The 19865-nt window shown below is 64.8% G+C and overlaps 1 protein-coding gene across 1 annotated transcript in view; it reads left to right on the top strand.

Annotated features, from left to right (window-relative positions):
* Positions 1–16567, top strand: part of MUC2 (mucin 2, oligomeric mucus/gel-forming) — a 30622-nt gene extending 14055 nt beyond the window's left edge. The window contains exons 33-56 of the mRNA XM_065936635.1: positions 253–1362; positions 1993–2460; positions 2506–2599; positions 4190–4330; positions 5084–5633; positions 7806–8035; positions 8696–9001; positions 9283–9482; positions 9791–9965; positions 10381–10628; positions 11189–11372; positions 11736–11961; positions 12648–12826; positions 13077–13146; positions 13234–13334; positions 13437–13468; positions 13963–14140; positions 14343–14447; positions 14637–14677; positions 14848–14970; positions 15062–15160; positions 15760–15799; positions 16123–16249; positions 16345–16567. Coding sequence (XP_065792707.1) covers positions 253–1362; positions 1993–2460; positions 2506–2599; positions 4190–4330; positions 5084–5633; positions 7806–8035; positions 8696–9001; positions 9283–9482; positions 9791–9965; positions 10381–10628; positions 11189–11372; positions 11736–11961; positions 12648–12826; positions 13077–13146; positions 13234–13334; positions 13437–13468; positions 13963–14140; positions 14343–14447; positions 14637–14677; positions 14848–14970; positions 15062–15160; positions 15760–15799; positions 16123–16249; positions 16345–16567 — 5250 coding nt within the window. The remainder of the gene's footprint in view (positions 1–252; positions 1363–1992; positions 2461–2505; positions 2600–4189; positions 4331–5083; positions 5634–7805; positions 8036–8695; positions 9002–9282; positions 9483–9790; positions 9966–10380; positions 10629–11188; positions 11373–11735; positions 11962–12647; positions 12827–13076; positions 13147–13233; positions 13335–13436; positions 13469–13962; positions 14141–14342; positions 14448–14636; positions 14678–14847; positions 14971–15061; positions 15161–15759; positions 15800–16122; positions 16250–16344) is intronic.
* Positions 16568–19865: the final 3298 nt, after the last annotated feature.

The raw sequence follows: 19865 nt of genomic DNA, 5'->3' as shown, positions 1-19865 counted from the left end.
CCCATCACTGCCACAGGGACCACCACCCCCATCACTGCCACGGAGACCACCACTCCCATCACTGCCACAACCACGGGGACCCCAACCCCAACACCCACCACCACAGGGACCACCACCCCCATCACTACCACCGAGACCACCACCTCCATCACTGCCACAACCACGGGGACCCCAACCCCAACACCCACCACCACAGGGACCACCACCCCCATCACTGCCACAGAGACCACCACCCCCATCACTGCCACAGAGACCACCACTCCCATCACTGCCACAGGGACCACCACCCCCATCACTGCCACAACCACGGGGACCCCAAGCCCAACACCCACCACCACAGGGACCACCACCCCCATCACTGCCACAGAGACCACCACCCCCATCACTGCCACAACCACGGGGAGCCCAACTCCCACCACCACCACCCCAGCCACAACCACGACTACCACAGAAGGGACCGCCACGGTGACACCAACCTCTCCGTGTTTGCCAGACTGCAGGTGGACTGGCTGGCTGGACTCAGGTAAACCGAATGATACCAAAGCAGATGGAGATATTGAATCCCTTGAGAACGTCTGTGTGAAGGGCTGGGTAGCCAACATCTCCTGCAGAGCGGCTGACTCTCCTGAGGTTCCCCTCCAAGAGCTTGAACAAACTGTGGTGTGCGACACCTCTGTTGGGCTTGTGTGCAGAAACGAGGACCAGAAGTCAGGGGGAGCCACCTCCACGCCTGCCTGCCTCAACTATGAGATCGACGTCTACTGCTGTTTTGTTCCACCTTTCTGTGTCACCACACCTTCGACCACCACCACGGAGACCCAAACCACGACGCCCACTGTGACAGTGACCCCAAGCCAGCCATCTACCATCGCCTCAACAGAGACTCCAACCCCACCACCCACCACCACAGAGACCACCACCCCCATCACAACCACAGAGACCACCACCCCCATCACTGCCACAGGGACCACCACTCCCATCACTGCCACAGGGACCACCACCCCCATCACTATCGCAGAGACCACCACACCCATCACTGCCACAGGGACCACCACCCCCATCACTATCACAGAGACCACCACCCCCATCACTGCCACAGAGACCACCACCCCCATCACTGCCACAGGGACCACCACCCCCATCACTGCCACAGGGACCACCACCCCCATCACTGCCACAGGGACCATCACCCCCATCACTGCCACCGAGACCACCACCCCCATCACTGTCACAGAGACCACCACCCCCATCACTGCCACAGAGACCACCACCCCCATCACTACCACCGAGACCACCACCCCCATCACTGCCACAGAGACCACCACTCCCATCACTGCCACAGGGACCACCACCCCCATCACTGCCACAACCACGGGGACCCCAACCCCAACACCCACCACCACAGGGACCACCAACCGCATCACTACCACCGAGACCACCACCCCCATCACTGCCACAGGGACCACCACCCCCATCACTGCCACCAAGACCACCACCCCCATCACTGCCACAGGGACCACCACCCCCATCACTGCCACAACCACGGGGACCCCAACCCAAACACCCACCACCACAGGGACCACCATCCCCATCACTACCACCGAGACCACCACCCCCATCACTGCCACAACCACGGGGACACCAAGCCCAACAGCCACCACCACAGGGACCACCACCCCCATCACTGCCACAGAGACCACCACTCCCATCACTGCCACAGGGAGCACCACCCCCATCACTGCCACAACCACGGGGACCCCAAGCCCAACACCCACCACCACAGGGACCACCACCCCCATCACTGCCACAACCACGGGGACCCCAACCCCAACACCCACCACCACAGGGACCACCACCACCATCACTGCCACAGGGACCACCACTCCCATCATGGCCACAGGGAGCACCACCCCCATCACTGCCACAACCACGGGGACCCCAAGCCCAACACCCACCACCACAGGGACCACCACCCCCATCACTGCCACAGAGACCACCACCCCCATCACTGCCACAAGCACAGGGACCCCAACTCCCACCACCACCACCCCAGCCACAACCACGTCTACCACAGAAGGGACCGCCACGGTGACACCAACCTCTCCGTGTTTGCCGGACTGCAGGTGGACTGGCTGGCTGGATTCAGGTAAACCGAATGATACCAAAGCAGATGGAGATGTTGAATCCCTTGAGAACGTCTGTGCGAAGGGCTGGGTAGCCAACATCTCCTGCAGAGCGGCTGACTCTCCTGAGGTTCCCCTCCAAGAGCTTGAACAAACTGTGGTGTGCGACACCTCTGTTGGGCTTGTCTGCAAAAACGAGGACCAGAAGTCAGGGGGAGCCACCCCCACGCCTGCCTGCCTCAACTATGAGATCGACGTCTACTGCTGTTTTGTTCCACCTTTCTGTGTCACCACACCTTCGACCACCATCACGGAGACCCAAACCACGACGCCCACTGTGACAGGGACCCCAAGCCAGCCATCTACCATCGCCTCAACAGAGACTCCAACCCCACCACCCACCACCACAGAGACCACCAACCCCATCACAACCACAGAGACCACCACCCCCATCACTGCCACAGGGACCACCACCCCCATCACTGCCACAGGGACCACCACCCCCATCACTATCGCAGAGACCACCACACCCATCACTGCCACAGGGACCACCACCCCCATCACTGCCACAGGGACCACCACCCCCATCACTATCGCAGAGACCACCACACCCATCACTGCCACAGGGACCACCACCCCCATCACTATCACAGAGACCACCACCCCCATCACTGCCACAGAGACCACCACCCCCATCACTGCCACAGAGACCACCACACCCATCACTGCCACAGGGACCACCACCCCCATCACTATCGCAGAGACCACCACACCCATCACTGCCACAGGGACCACCACCCCCATCACTATCACAGAGACCACCACCCCCATCACTGCCACAGAGACCACCACCCCCATCACTGCCACAGAGACCACCACCCCCATCACTGCCACAGGGACCACCACCACCATCACTATCACAGAGACCACCACCCCCATCACTGCCACAACCACGGGGATCCCAACCCCAACACCCACCACGACAGGGACCACCACCCCCATCACTATCGCAGAGACCACCACCCCCATCACTGCCACAACCACAGTAACCCAAACCCCAACACCCACCACGACAGGGACCACCACCCCCATCACTATCACAGAGACCACCACCCCCATCACTGCCACAGAGACCACCACCCCCATTACTGCCACAGGGACCACCACCCCCATCACTGCCACAGGGACCATCACCGCCATCACTGCCACCGAGACCACCACCCCCATCACTGCCACAGAGACCACCACTCCCATCACTGCCACAGAGACCACCACCCACATCACTACCACCGAGACCACCACCCCCATCACTGCCACAGAGACCACCACTCTCATCACTGCCACAGGGACCACCACCCCCATCACTGCCACAACCACGGGGACCCCAACCCCAACACCCACCACCACAGTGACCACCACCCCCATCACTACCACCGAGACCACCACCCCCATCACTGCCACAACCACGGGGACCCCAAGCCCAACACCCACAACCACAGGGACCACCACCCCCATCACTGCCACAGGGACCACCACTCCCATCACGGCCACAGGGAGCACCACCCCCATCACTGCCACAACCACGGGGACCCCAAGCCCAACACCCACCACCACAGGGACCACCACCCCCATCACTGCCACAGCGACCACCACCCCCATCACTGCCACAAGCACAGGGACCCCAACTCCCACCACCACCACCCCAGCCACAACCACGTCTACCACAGAAGGGACCGCCACGGTGACACCAACCTCTCCGTGTTTGCCGGACTGCAGGTGGACTGGCTGGCTGGATTCAGGTAAACCGAATGATACCAAAGCAGATGGAGATGTTGAATCCCTTGAGAACGTCTGTGTGAAGGGCTGGGTAGCCAACATCTCCTGCAGAGCGGCTGACTCTCCTGAGGTTCCCCTCCAAGAGCTTGAACAAACTGTGGTGTGCGACACCTCTGTTGGGCTTGTCTGCAAAAACGAGGACCAGAAGTCAGGGGGAGCCACCCCCACGCCTGCCTGCCTCAACTATGAGATCGACGTCTACTGCTGTTTTGTTCCACCTTTCTGTGTCACCACACCTTCGACCACCACCACGGAGACGCAAACCACGATGCCCACTGTGACAGTGACCTCAAGCCAGCCATCTACCATCGCCTCAACAGAGACTTCAACCCCACCACCCACCACCACAGGGACCACCACTCCCATCATTATCACAGAGAACACCACCCCCATCACTGCCACAGAGACCACCACCCCCATCACTGCCACAGGGACCACCACCCCCATCACTATCACAGGGACCACCACCCCCATCACTGCCACAGGGACCACCACCCCCATCACTATCACAGAGACCACCACCCCCATCACTGCCACAGAGACCACCACCCCCATCACTGCCACAGGGACCACCACCCCCATCACTGCCACAGGGACCACCACCCCCATCACTATCACAGGGACCACCACCCCCATCATTGCCACAGAGACCACCACCCCCATCACTGCCACAACCACGGGGACCCCAACACCCACCACCACAGGGACCACCACCCCCATCACTGCCACAGGGACCACCACCCCCATCACTGCCACAGAGACCAAAACCCCCATCACTGCCACAACCACGGGGACCCCAACCCCAACACCCACCACCACAGGGACCACCACCCCCATCAGTGCCACCGAGACCACCAACCCCATCACTGCCACAGGGACCACCACCCCCATCACTGCCACAACCACGGGGACCCCAAGCCCAACACCCACCACCACAGGGACCACCACCCCCATCACTACCACCGAGACCACCACCCCCATCACTACCACCGAGACCACCACCTCCATCACTGCCACAACCACGGGGACCCCAACACCCACCACCACAGGGACCACCACCCCCATCACTGCCACAGGGACCACCACTCCCATCACTGCCACAGGGACCACCACCCCCGTCACTGCCACAACCACAGGGACCCCAAGCCCAACACCCACCACCACAGGGACCACCACCCCCATCACTGCCACAACCACAGGGACCCCAAGCCCAACACCCACCACCACAGGGACCACCACCCCCATCACTGCCACCGAGACCACCACCCCCATCACTGCCACAACCACGGGGACCCCAACCCCAACACCCACCACCACAGGGACCACCACCCCCATCACTGCCCCAGAGACCACCACCCCCATCACTGCCACAGTGACCACCACCCCTATCACTGCCCCAGAGACCACCACCCCCATCACTGCCACAACCACGGGCACCCCAACCCCAACACCCACCACCACAGGGACCACCACCCCCATCACTACCACAGAGACCACCACCCCTATCACTGCCCCAGAGACCACCACCCCCATCACTGCCAAAGGGACCACCACCCCCATCACTGCCACCGAGACCACCACCCCCATCACAACCACAGAGACCACCACCCCCATCACTGCCACAACCACGGGGACCCCAACCCCAACACCCACCACCACAGGGACCACCACCCCCATCACAACCACAGAGACCACCACCCCCATCACTGCCACAGAGACCACCACCCCCATCACTGCCACAGGGACCACCACCCCCATCACTGCCACAACCACAGTGACCCAAACCCCAACACCCACCACGACAGGGACCACCACCCCCATCACTATCGCAGCGACCACCACCCCCATCACTGCCACAGGGACCACCACCCCCATCACTGCCACAGGGACCACCACCCCCATCACTGCCACAACCACAGTGACCCAAACCCCAACACCCACCACGACAGGGACCACCACCCCCATCACTGCCACAGAGACCACCACCCCCATCACTATCGCAGAGACCACCACCCCCATCACAACCACAGGGACCACCACCCCCATCACTGCCACAGAGACCACCACCCCCACCCCAGCCACAAGCACGTCTACCACAGAAGGGACCGCCACGGTGACACCAACCTCTCCGTGTTTGCCGGACTGCAGGTGGACTGGCTGGCTGGATTCAGGTAAACCGAATGATACCAAAGCAAATGGAGATGTTGAATCCCTTGAGAATGTCTGTGCGAAGGGCTGGGTAGCCAACATCTCCTGCAGAGCGGCTGACTCTCCTGAGGTTCCCCTCCAAGAGCTTGAACAAACTGTGGTGTGCGACACCTCTGTTGGGCTTGTGTGCAGAAACGAGGACCAGAAGTCAGGGGGAGCCACCTCCACGCCTGCCTGCCTCAACTATGAGATCGACGTCTACTGCTGTTTTGTTCCACCTTTCTGTGTCACCACACCTTCGACCACCACCACGGAGACCCAAACCACGACGCCCACTGTGACAGTGACCCCAAGCCAGCCATCTACCATCGCCTCAACAGAGACTCCAACCCCACCACCCACCACCACAGTGACCACCACCCCGACCACTGCCACCGAGACCACCACCCCCATCACTGCCACAGGGACCACCACTCCCATCACTGCCACAGGGACCACCACCCCCATCACTGCCACAACCACGGGGACCCCAACCCCAACACCCACCACCACAGGGACCACCACCCCCATCACTACCACAGGGCCCACCACTCCCATCACTGCCACAGGGACCACCACTCCCATCACTGCCACAGGGACCACCACCACCATCACTGCCACAGGGAGCATCACCCCCATCACTACTACAGGGACCACCACCCCCATCACTGCCACGGAGACCACCACCCCCATCACTGCCACGGAGACCACCACCCCCATCACTGCCACGGAGACCACCACCCCCATCACTGCCACAGGGACCACCACCCCCATCACTGCCACAACCATGGGGACCCCAAGCCCAACACCCACCACCACAGGGACCACCACCCCCATCACTCCCACCGAGACCACCACCCCCATCACTGCCACAACCACAGGGACCCCAACCCCAACACCCACCACCACAGGGACCACCACCCCCATTACTGCCACAGAGACCACCACCCCCATCACTGCCACAGGGACCACCACCCCCATCACTGCCACAGAGACCACCACCCCCATCACTGCCACAGGGACCACCACCCCCATCACTGCCACAGAGACCACCACCCCCATCACTGCCACAGGGACCACCACCCCCATCACTGCCACAACCACGGGGACCCCAACCCCAACACCCACCACCACAGGGACCACCACCCCCATCACTGCCACAGGGACCACCACCCCCATCACTGCCACAACCACAGGGACCCCAACCCCAACACCCACCACCACAGGGACCACCACCCACATCACTGCCACAGGGACCACCACCCCCATCACTGCCACAGGGACCACCACCCCCATCACTGCCACAGAGACCACCACCCCCATCACTGCCACAGGGACCACCACCCCCATCACTGCCACAGAGACCACCACCCCCATCACTGCCACAGGGACCACCACCCCCATCACTGCCACAACCACGGGGACCCCAACCCCAACACCCACCACCACAGGGACCACCACCCCCATCATTGCCACAGGGACCACCACCCCCATCACTGCCACAACCACGGGGACCCCAACCCCAACACCCACCACCACAGGGACCACCACCCCCATCACTGCCACAGGGACCACCACCCCTATCACTGCCACAACCACAGGGACCCCAACCCCAACACCCACCACCACAGGGACCACCACCCACATCACTGCCACAGGGACCACCACCCCCATCACTGCCACAGGGACCACCACCCCCATCACAACCACAGAGACCACCACCCCCACCCCCACCACAACCACAGAGACCCCAACCCCAACACCTACCAGCACAGTGACGCCAGCCTGGCCGTCCACCGCCACCACAGCTGTGGAGCCCTCTCGCACACCACTGACCCCAACGCTGACAGTGCCGACCGCCACTGCTGTGGGAGGCACCACCCCTCAAGGTATGTGGACACCAGTGCGGTTGTGTACTCACGGTTCTTCCTCTCATCAGGGTGCATAAAGCTCCTGGGACTTCAGACAGGTGCCTCCATTCTTCCCAGGGAATGCAGTTCCCAGGGAGGTTTTAGAAGGACTCACTTGCTCTTCCTGCCCCTCTAAGCCTACCGCCAAGTATTCACAGAGGGGCTGACCCTCCGCCTGTGCCTGCCCCCACGGGATGTCTTTCCTTGGGCACGGCTGCCGTGGCCCGCATCCTCCGCCTGCAGCTGCGTGATGGGCTCTGTGGGCAAAGCCATCCTGCGTGAGCCACCAAAGGACCTGGGGCCTCATGGGGCGTCGAGGCTGCCGGTCAGGCGCCCTGGGGGACCCTCCCTCTGTCTCCCCCTCTCCCACTGGCGCTTCCCTGCTGGGGCTTCGGGGGCCAGTGTTCAGCCCCTCCGGATGGAGTAGTGTCCTGTGGAGGCCTCCCCGTTACTCACCCCAAGGCCCGTGGGCCTGACACCCCATCCAGCCCCGAGGCCGGGAAATAGGAAGTGGGTGGGAGGCCTTCACATCCCGTGCTGCACCTCCAGGGGGCTGCCCACGTGTGTTTGCCGCCCGGCCACCTGTGCGCTGAGAGGCGTGGACCCCCTCAGCCCTCACTGCACCCTCCATTTTTACAGGCTCGCCGACCCCAGGTCCCACCTCCTCGAAGACCACCCCCACCCCTGGATCCACGACGGAGCCGCCTTTACCCAGCACAGGCCCTACCTCCAGCCCCACTGCCCCGCCTGCGTCAGCCACCTCCACAGGCGCTCCCACATCAACAGGACGCCCGTCGACCACGCCAGAGTCCACCGGCACTTGGACCTCCAGTGTGTCCACCTCCACTGTGACCCCAGCAACCACCCCCCACATTACCACGAGCACTGGTGGGGTCACCTCCATTATCAAATGCTGCTTTTTGAATGACACCTACTATGCCCCAGGTACGCAAGCTCTTCATTCTGATTCAAGCAGCACAGGCTGGTGGCGCTCTGCGTTCCCGGTGCTTAGGGGTCAGTCGAAGGTCTAAACTGGGAGCTTGCTTGGGAAGCTGGGTGCTGGGCCTGGGTGGATGTGTCCTTGGCCAGCCCCACGTGCTACAGCCACAAATCAGGGGCAGTGGGAAGTGTGGGCGTCTCTCTCATGGCCTCTGGGGGAGCTAGCCTGTGTACTCGGGGGGCCAGCCCTGTGTGGGTGGTGTCAGCACTGGTCTCTCCCCTTGCAGGCGAGCTGGTGTACAACGGCACGCATGGGGACACCTGCTACTACGTGAACTGCTCGCTGAAATGCGAGCTTGAGTTCTTCAACTGGTCATGCCCGTCCACATCCTCCCCAACACCCAGCCCATCCACGGCTACCACCTACGAATCCAGTACACCCACCCCACCGGTCCCCGGGTGCCCGGACTTGGATCCTCCCAGGGAGGTCTGTGTCTGTGGGTGACTTTTGTCCCCTCGGGCGTCTGAAGCCCCAGGGGCTGGCTTCCTGTAGGTCATGCCCTGCCTCTGTGGCCCACGCCAGCCCCAGTCGGGTCACGGCTTCAGGCAGCCTGCTGGGTGCAGGGTGTGCGGGGGCCGTCCCACGTCCTCCCCTTGGCTGACTGCCCTCCTGGACAGGGTCGCCCTTGGCTGTCAGTCTCCTTGGCAGGGCCTCGCCAGCACGGCCCAGCCCTCCCGTGTGAGCCTGGGCGCCAGGCTGGTCCCGCTGACCCCGTGTCCTTCCCGCTCCTGCAGGAGAACGAGAGCTGGTGGCTGTGTAACTGCACCAAGGCCATCTGCAAGTACAACAACACCGTGGAGCTCGTGAAGGTGAAGTGCGAGCCCCCGCCCATGCCCACCTGCTCCAACGGCCTCACGCCCGTGCGTGTCGAGGACCCCGACAAGTGCTGCTGGCACTGGGAGTGCGACTGTAAGCCCGACGCCGTGCAGACCCCCGCCCGCTCCCCCCGGGTGGGGGGCGGTGCTGCAGACGCCAGGGTGTCGTGATGGCGTTGGTGGCTGAGTGCCCGCGGAGGGCCCTGTCTGGAGCGGTTTCTCCTGCCTCCTGCTGGTTCCTCCGCTCGGCCGGGGTGCAGGAAAGGGTGGGGCTGGTCTGGTGGAGGGCGGCCACCGCTGAGAGCGGAGCGCAGGGGCATCGGGACCGAAGCGGGCCACTGTGGGCCGCGGGGCACGTGCGCTCCCGGGGCCCAGGTGCCCTGAGTGCCCTGGGAACCAGACCGCAGGGCCTTCTGCAGTGTCTGCCCGCCCTGCCCACCCGAGCCCGCAGCGTGCCCTGTCCCCGCCCGCCCGGGGGGCGCGCCGCGAGCTCAGCCCCCCCTCCGCAGGCTACTGCACGGGCTGGGGGGACCCGCACTACGTCACCTTCGACGGGCGCTACTACAGCTTCCAGGGCAACTGCACGTACGTGCTGGTGGAGGAGGCCCGCCCCACGGTGGACGGCTTCGGCGTCTATGTCGACAACTACCACTGCGACGTCAACGACGAGGTGTCCTGCCCGCGCACGCTCATCGTGCGCCACGAGACCCAGGAGGTGCTGATCAAGACCGTGCAGATGGCGCCCATCAGGGTGCAGGTGCGCTGGGGGGGCGGTTGGGGGGCGCTGGGGGGGGCTGGGGGGCGCTGGGGGCGCTGGGGGCGCTGGGGGTCCACGCTGGGGGGTCCACGCTGGGGGGTCCACGGGGGGTGCACTGCTGCGGGCCTCCTCACGCACGGGGAGCTTGGGCTGCTCCCCAACCCAGAGCCGGGCTCGGAGAGGTGCTCCGTGGACACGTCACATGGGCCCTCTGGGGGCCTTCAGGGGCCCTTTGACCTCCACTGCTCACGCCCCTACCACTCACCCTAGACACAGGTCTCTGTGGCAGGCGCCCCCGCTCTGAGGCCCGGGGCTCTCTGCACACCACGTAGGGAGTCCTACCCCTTTTCGAGGTCCCCAGGCCTCCGGGGGACCCTGAGGATGGTGCCCCTGCCACCTGGCCCCTGGGAATAGTCAGGACAAGGATCTGGCCCACTGTGATGGGAAGGAAGTGGGGAGGGGGAGGGCAGAGAGCGCCCTCCGGATGTGCTGGGTCGGGGAGGGGTGGCCCCCACGGCTCGCCCTGCCCCCTGACCCCTGACCCGGGGTTTCCGCCGCAGGTGCAGGTCAACAGGCAGGCCGTGGCGCTGCCCTACACCAAGTTCGGGCTGCAGGTGTATGAGTCGGGCATCAACTACATGGTGAACATCCCCGAGCTGGGCGCCCTCATCTCCTACAACGGCCTCTCCTTCTCCATCCGGCTGCCCTACCGCCTGTTCGGCAACAACACGAAGGGCCAGTGTGGTGAGCCCCTGACCCCTGCACCCCGGCCTGGGGAGGATGGCCTGGCAGAGGCTGGCCACGGGAGCTGCTCCCCCGGGGGTGGCTCTCCACACTGCTCAGGCCCCCACAGGCCCCCCAGCCCCGTCTGGGCCTGGCCTCTGTGGGAAGCCAGCAGGAGCCTCGTCTGTGCCCTTAGGCCTGGCCAGATGACCACCAGGGACCTGGGCTGGAGCGGGGGTCCCGGGGGCTTGCCCAGCTGCATGGCTGGAGCGGGGTGTCCCGGGGGCTTGCCCAGCTGCATGGCTGGAGCGGGGCGTCCCGGGGGCTTGCCCTGCTGGACGGTTGGGCCTGGTGTGTGTTCACGTGGGCTGCCCACCCGCACAGGCACGTGCACCAACAACACCTTGGACGACTGTGTGCTGCCCAGTGGGGAGACCATTGACAGCTGTGAGATCGCGGCTGACTACTGGGTGGTGAACGACCCCTCCAAGCCACGCTGTCCCCACACCAGCTTCACCACCAGGCGCCCGGCCACCTCGCCTTCGGCGGGCACCAGCAGCTCCCCCACGAAGAGCTGTGCGTCTCCGCTCTGTGAGCTCATCAAGGACAGGTGATCCGCCCCGCAAGCCGCACCCCCACCTCGTCTGCCAAGGACCCCCAGCCAGCTGCACCCCCACCTGGTCTGCTGCGGACAAGCCGCTGGCGCTGGGCCTGGGGCTGGGAAGGCAGATGGCAGTCACTGTGGGCTCAGGATTTGGGCTCCTGTAGGGTATCCAGGGCCCTTTGTGACCCCCCCATTCCATCTCTCTTGCCTCCTGGGGTGGTGCAGTGTCTGCTGAGTGCAAAGGCTGGGGTAGACCAGTTGACCCGGGACAGAGTTAGCACCCACAGCTGATGTTGGGGAGGGGAATTTGGGCTTAGAGAGGGGACCAAAGCTGGTATCCATGGGAGCAAACCTCTCATCCCCAGAGGTGTGTCTGTGGAGGTCAGGATGGCCCCGCCAGCCTTGTAGGGGGACCTTGGCCCCTGGTGACCACTTGGACGCAGACCTTCCGTGTCTGGGGGCCAAGCATGGTGGGCATCCTTTGGCCTGAGTGCTGGCTGCCACGGCCTCAGGCCAGCCCGAGCCCCCGAGGCCAGCCCTGATGCTCTGCTCCCACCCTCAGCCCACGGGCATCTGTCTGGGTGCACAGGCTGAGCTGGGCCCCCGGGGGTGCAGCCCAGACGGAGGTGCCGGCAGGGGCGCGTGAGAGGCTGGGGCCTGGCCAGCCCGTGACCCGCAGGCCTCCTCCACAGCTTGTTCGCCCAGTGCCACGCCCTGGCGCCCCCCCAGCACTACTACGAAGCCTGCCTGTTCGACAGCTGCTACGTGCCTGGCTCGAACCTGGAGTGTGCCAGCCTGCAGACCTACGCGGCCCTATGTGCCCAGGAGGGCATCTGCGTGGACTGGCGGAACCACACCGGCGGGGCCTGCCGTGAGTGCCTGCCTGCCCCGTCCCATGCCCAGCGGGAATCCTGGCTGGGGTGCGGGGCCAGACCGCCTGAAGCCCGGCCCTGCTAAGCCACTGTGGGGCTGGACCCCCGCCTCCTGGCTCGGGACAGCGTGAGGGGCTGAGGCCACGCTCGGCCTGTGTGGGACGGGGTCCCGTGTGGGAGGGGCTGGGCGGCGGTCAGTGGGGTGGGTGGGGGCCCAGGCCCCTCCCGCTGACGCTGCCCCCTCCCCAGCGGTGACGTGCCCCGCCCACCGTGAGTACCGGGCCTGCGGCCCCGTGGAGGAGCCCACCTGTAAGTCCAGGTCAGTCATGGTGGAGGCGCTGGGAGGGCTGGCTGGCCTGGTGGTCCCACCCGTCCCCACACCCATCTCCTGATGCCCTCCCCTCAGCCCCTCCCAGCCGAACAGCACACGCCTGGTGGAAGGCTGCTTCTGTCCCGAGGGCACCACCAACTACGCGCCCGGCTTCGACGTCTGCGTGGACCTGTGCGGTAGGCTGCCCGTGCGCGCTCTCTGCCCTCCCCTTCCTGGAGCTGAGCCCAGCGCCTGTGGCACGGCCCGAGCTCACAGGGCCCGTCTCCTCTCTCTCCTAGGCTGCGTCGGGCCCGACAACGTGCCCAGAGAGGTAGGCCACCCCCTCGGCACCGGGGCCAGGCCCTCCCACGAGCCCTGCGTTTTGGGGGGCAGGTTGGGGTGGGATGCAAACCTGGGACCCTCGGAGGCAGACTGATGAGTCCCTGAAGCCCTGGAAGGTTGAGGTAGCGCGGGGCCCATCCACCTGCCCCCCCCCCCCCCCCCCCCCCGCCCACTAGCCGCTGGATGCTCTGGCTACACCTGCGGCCTGTCCGCTGCGTGGTGTGCATGACTCCTGCACGTGGCTGGTTCTTTAGCTCCGCTCTGCGTGAGCCCCGCAGACACGCCTGGTGCCGCTGCCACGTGCCGGGCCCGGGGGCCACGTGGGAGCAGGTCCCAGCACTGGTGCGAGTGTCCTCCGCGGAGCCTGCCCTGGGCGCGGAGGTGGGGAGGGCTCGGGGCTTCCCGCCGGCTGCTCGATGGGCCAGGCGGCACGGTGCTGCCTTGCTCTGACGGGGGTGGGCTCCCCCCCCCCCCCCGCTGCAGTATGGGGAACACTTCGAGTTCGACTGCAAGGACTGCATTTGCCTGGAGGGTGGGAGCGGCATCATCTGCAAGCCCAAGACGTGCCGGCCGGAGCCCCGGCTGGAGTGCGAGGAGGACGGCACCTACGCGTTCACGGAGGTGGACCCCACCAACACCTGCTGCAACCTCACCTCCTGCAGTAAGGCCCCCGCTGGCGGGGTGCGCGGCGGCCGGGCTCTAGCGAGGTCCTGGAGGCCCGGGTCTCAGGCGTGTCTGCGGGGCGTGGGCGCTGGGCAGGCAGGTGGTGAGGGGTCCAGGCCCAGGACCCGCTCTGCACGGGGCGGCGTCCGGGCTCAGCGGGCGAGGGGCCGCGCTCACCGGCGTGTCCCCACCACCTGCAGAGTGCAACGCCAGCCTGTGCAGGGAGAAGCCCCCGCTGTGCTCACTGGGCTTCCAGGTGAAGAGCGAGATGGTGCCCGGGAGGTGCTGCCCTCTGTACTCGTGTGGTAGGTGGGCTGGGCCAGGCTGGGTGTGGGGGGCAGAGGATGGCTGAAGGGGCTCCTGCCTGGGGGCTCAGGTTCTGCCTGGTGGATGCACCCAGCCCAGCCTCACGCCCCCGTGCTGTCCACTGGCTGTGCATCCACCCCAGGGTCTGGCAGGACAGTCTGACGCTTGTTCTGGTTCTTTCTCCCAAGTACCCAAGGGCGTGTGTGTGCTGGAGCATGCTGAGTACCAGGTGAGTCCTGTTGGCTGTGGGGAGCGGGGCGGGGGTGCAGAGGGGGCTTCGGGGGCAGGGACGCGGGCAGGCTCGCCCGGTGGGGGCCCCTCTCCCGGCAACGGGGCGGCGTCTTGGAGGCGGGGAGGCACCGCGTGGGCCCGCCTCACCCGCCTTCCCTGTGCCTGAAGCCCGGCTCGCCAGTCTATTCATCCAAGTGCCAGAACTGCGTCTGCACCGACCGCAGGGACAACGCCACGCAGCTCAACGTCATCACCTGCAGCCACGTGCCCTGTAACACCACCTGCAGCCCCGTAAGCAGCCCCGGTCCAGCGGGCTGGCCCCGCCCAGCCTTCCCCCACGCAGCCTTGCCTCTTCCCACGCCAACTCGCCGGTGTCCCGCAGGGCTTTGAGCTGGTGGACGCCCCCGGGGAGTGCTGCAAGAAGTGTGAGCAGACCCACTGCATCATCAACCGGCCCGGCCAGCAGAGCCTGGTCCTGAAGGTGCGTCCCCCGCCGCTGCCCGCAGGGCCGAGCACGTCCTGTCTCCCGTCAGGACTCCGGTCCTGGGTTTGGGGCCCTCTGGGTGACTTCTCCAAGTCAGGCCACGGCTGCAGGACATGGACCATCTGGGGACTGCGGGCTGCGGGTCCCTGGGCCCCTCCGGGTGTCACTGGCTGCGCAGCTCTGGGCCTGTGGGCTGCACCTGGCGAGGTGGTCAGGAGGCTGCCCGGGGCTCCCGCTAGGCCTCACACAGAACCCCCCACCCCGTCCCGCAGCCCGGAGACATGAAGAGTGACTCTCTGAACAACTGTACCTTCTTCAGCTGCGTGAAGATACACAACCAGCTCATCTCCTCCGTCTCCAACATCACCTGCCCCGACTTTGACCCCAGCACCTGCGTCCAGGTGAGCGGGCCCGTCCCTGCTGGAGTGGGGACCCTGAAGTCCCTGAGGGGCTGGGCTCCATCGCAGGACGTGGCCACGGCTGCAGCTCCGCCCTGGGCCCTTCTGCAGGAGCTGCCCGTCCACCTTCATGGTAGGGGGCAGCACTGTCACCACTGGGGGAGGTCTGGGCTCCCAACTGTCTCTCCTTCCCGCTAGGGCTCCATCACGCTCATGCCCAACGGCTGCTGCAGGAAATGTGAGTGTGGGCCTCGGGCGGGCGGGCCCTGCGGCCCAGGCCTGGCGGGGGCTCCCCCTAGGCCCCTTGAGGGGAGGGGGAGGAAGGGGATGGTGCCCCGGGAACCCTGTCCCTTCTGGGCCACTCCCGGCTGGACGCTGGCTTTGAGGACATCACCTGATGTGCCCAGGAAGCCTGCATCCCTTCCAGGAACCCATGATGACCCAGCTTGCTTGAGGGCCCTGGCGGGGGGTGGCACTTGAGAAGGCAGGAGGAGGCTGTGAGGGGCGCGGGAGGGCCCCGGAAGGTGGGGACCCCCTCCCAGCCTCTGCCTCTCTCCCCAGGCGTCCTTCGCAATGAGACCGGCGTCCCCTGCGCTACCGTCCCTGTCGTGAGGGAGATTTCGCACAATGGCTGCACCACATTGGTCTCCATGAACGACTGCTCTGGGTCCTGCGGGACCTTCGCCATGTGAGTCCTGGGCGCCAGGGGCCCCGGTGGGGGCGGTGGGGGAGGCTGTGGCCGCCCGGCGGTCGGGGGCCGCCCTGACCCCGGCCTTCCCCCAGATACTCGGCCGAGGCCCAGGCCCTGGACCACAGGTGCTCCTGCTGCAAGGAGCATCGCTCCAGCCAGCGCGAGGTGACGCTGCGGTGCCCGGACGGGGGCACGCTCCGCCACACCTACACCCACATCGACAGCTGCCTGTGCCAGGACACCCTGTGCGAGCTGCCCGCCCAGCGCAGGGCCCGGCGCGCCTCGCCCTTCGGGGTGGCCCCTGGGCGGGGGTGAGGGGCGGGCCCGGCCCCCAGCGTCCCGCGTCCCCTTCCCGCTGACCCCTCAGCTGCCTCGCCTCCTGGGCTGACTTTCTCTCTGCAGATATTTATTTTCTGAGCCTTTGTTCGATTCTTTGCTTTCCAAAATAAACTTGGGCAGAGACGCCGTGGTGGTGTGCTTCAGTAGCTGCTGGGGGCCTGGGTGGGTTGCGGTGCACGGCCCGGGTGTGGCTGCTTCCAGGGGTGCGTGGGGCCTGGCCGCCAGGCTCTGGGGGAAGGACTTGGGGGAGGCTGTACACGGGTGCCTGTCCCGCCCTTGGCATGCACAAAGCCCTCGCTGCACCTTCAAGATGCAGGAGGCTAGCCCCTGCAGGAGGCCCTCCGAGCCTGAATGTGTGGAAAGGAGCTGCTGGGCTGCCTTTGCACCTGTTTGTGTGCGTGTGAGTGTCTGTCTGCACACGTGACCGTGTGAGTGTGCACACATTTGCATATGTACGTGTGAAATGCACTTCCTCCTGGGGAAACAGAGACAGGCCTGGTCCTGAACCACAGACTGGGAGCAACGCGGGGCAGCACGCCCCACCTGCTGCAAAAAATGACAGAAAGTGACTTTATGGGTCCTCCCGGGCCTCCGAAAAGCAATTGGCAGGGCCGCCAGACCCTTCAGACCGACCTGACGGAGCTCCAGCGGGCTCTGGGGACCTGGGCTGGAGGCAGCCCTGTGTGTGTGTCCACCTGCCCACGTGTGTCCACGTGTGTCCGCCTGCCCACGTGTCACATGTCCACTCACCCGCGTGTGTCCAGAGCCTGCCTATGTGTCGTGTGTCCACTCACCTGTGTGTCCACCCGCCCGCATGTTGGGGAGCTGCGTTGTGAGCTGGCTGAGCTAGCAGAGTGGGAATTCTAGGGAGGGAGCGAATGACCCTTTGTGGCCAAGGGCGAGGCTGGTGGCCAGGGACCCTGAGGTTGGGAGACGGCTGGTTGCCTTCCCTCTGACTGGTGGTGAGGGAGGGGCCCTGGGTCCCTGGGCTGCGGACCCTTGAGCACAGTAACCTGCCTGTGGGCCTTGTTGGAGGCCTCCAAGGAGGGTGCTGATCCCTAGGGCCCAGGTACGGCCCCTAGCATCCTTCACCCCAGACACCTGTCTGCCTCATTACCACCTGACTGCTGGACGGGCACTGGGAGAAGCCGCCCCAGGGCCAGCGGGCTTGCCCAGGCAGACCCAGGCCCCCCCTCCATCCACTGCCCTCCCCTCGGCCGCCCGGCTCCCTCCCGGCCCACCCCCCACGGACACCAGGTCAGGAGCCCGCTGCAGCAGCCCCAGCCTGGGTCCCGGGTCCTGGCTCCCGGTGACCTCAGGGGCTCACACGGCCGCTGCCCTGTCCTGTGGACTCCTGGGCGGTCAGCGGACCTGGGCTGGCCTTGGAGCCACCACATCCCTCCTGGAGCAGAAGTTTGCTAAGGCAACGGGGGCTGCCCGCCCAGCTGCACGGCCACGAGGGGTCCCGGGAGCCTCAGAATCAGCCCTGCACCCACCTCAGGCTCTGAGCTCTCCCCGTGCCCGGCCTGGCTGTGGGGGCCGTGAGCTCTGGAGGTGGACGCCAGCCCCGCCTGGCAGCACCAGCCCCAGGGCCTGCGGGACAGGAATCGGCAGCGGGAGCTGCGGCCTGTGGGGCGGGGGGCCTCAGGCTCTGCCCAGCGTCCGCCTCCTGGGGCCCCTGAGAAGCGGGTGCTCCCAGGTGACCGGGCAAGGGTGGGCAGCACTCCCGGACCCGCGGCTTTAAGCCCAACAGCCCTGGCTTGTCGCTTCTGGACACACGGTTTTCATGAGGTTTTACTTGGAAGGAAGTTTTCGGCTTAGAAATAGTTTGACGACCATCAGCAGACGGTCATGGAGGCAGCAGCCCCAGGCCCAGAGGAGTCAGGGGGCGCCTCCCGCCCCACCCACGCTGGACGAGTGAACCAGAGGACAGCTGAACATACGCATGCACGCCTCGGGGACCCCGGGCTTCCCCCAGACCCCAGAGGGGGCAGGGAGGGGTGGGAGGTCGTGGGTGCTAAGTCACTTCAGTCATGTCTGACTCTGTGGCTCTAGAGTGTAGCCCTCCAGGCCCCTCCAGGTTCCTCTGTCCACAGAATTTCCCAGGCAGGAATCCTGGAGTGTGTGGCTGTTCCCTCCTCCAGGGGATCTTCTTGACCCGGGAACTGAACCCACAGCTCCTACGTCTTCTGTACTGGCAGGTGGGCTCTTTACAATTAGCACCAGCCGGGGAGCCCAGGGGGTGGTCTCATTTCTTTACTCTTCTCAGGTCATCTGTTTCTGCCCCCGCCCCCGTTTCCTGGTGAGGGCTCTGAGGGTCTGTTCTCCGCCGGGACGACTGCACAGCGGGCAGTGACCCTGCCCCTCCCCTCTGGGGGCAGCTGCTTTGGCCCGCCCACCAGGCTCTTGGGCAGAGCTGTGATGGGGGAAAGGCGTGAGATGGTACCTGTCCCCCACTGTCTGGGGGGCCCAGTGTGACGCCTTTGGTAAACGGAGCCTTCCCAGCAAGAGCTCTGGGGAACAGGTCCCCACACCAAAGCCCCCGCGAATGCCCCCCGGTCACAGACACGTCGCAGGGCTGTTGTCTAGTCGCTCAGTCGTGTCTGACTCTCTGTGACCCTGTGGACTGCAGCACACCCGGCTTCCCTGTCCTTCCTTATCACCCAGAGTTTACTCAAACTCATGTCCATTGAGTCGGTGATGCCATCCAACCATCTCATCCTCTGTCGTCCCCTTCTCCTCCTACCCTCAGTCTTTCCCAGCATCAGGGTCTTTTCCAATGAGTCGACTCTTCACACAGGTGGCCAAAGTATTGGAGTTTCAGCTTCAGCATCAGTCCTTCCAAAGAATATTCAGGGTTGATTTCCTTTCAGATGGACTGGTTGGATCTCCTTGCTCACCAAGAGACTTTCTAGAGTCTCTCCAGAGTCACAGTTCAAAAGCATCAGTTCGTTGGCCCTCAGCCTTCTTTATGGTCCGACTCTCACACCTGTATGTGACTACAGGAGAACCATAGCTTTGACTGGATGCACCTTTGCTGGCAAAAGGATGTCTCTGCTTTTTAATACATTGTCTAGGTTTGACGTAGCTTTTCTTCCAAGGAGCAAGCATCTTTTAGATTTCATGGCTGCAGTCACTGTCCACAGTGATTTTAGAGCCCAAGAAAATAAAGTCTGCCTCTGTTTCCATTTTCTCCCCATCTATTTGCCATGAAATGATGGGACTGGATGCCATGATCTTCGTTTTTTGAATGTTGAGTTTTAATTCAGCTTTT

Source organism: Muntiacus reevesi, chromosome 5 (assembly GCF_963930625.1).
Source record: "Muntiacus reevesi chromosome 5, mMunRee1.1, whole genome shotgun sequence".
NCBI classification, from domain to species: Eukaryota; Metazoa; Chordata; class Mammalia; order Artiodactyla; family Cervidae; genus Muntiacus; species Muntiacus reevesi.
The sequence above is the reverse complement of the archived record's forward strand: the minus strand, read 5'-3'. Positions and strand labels throughout refer to the sequence as shown.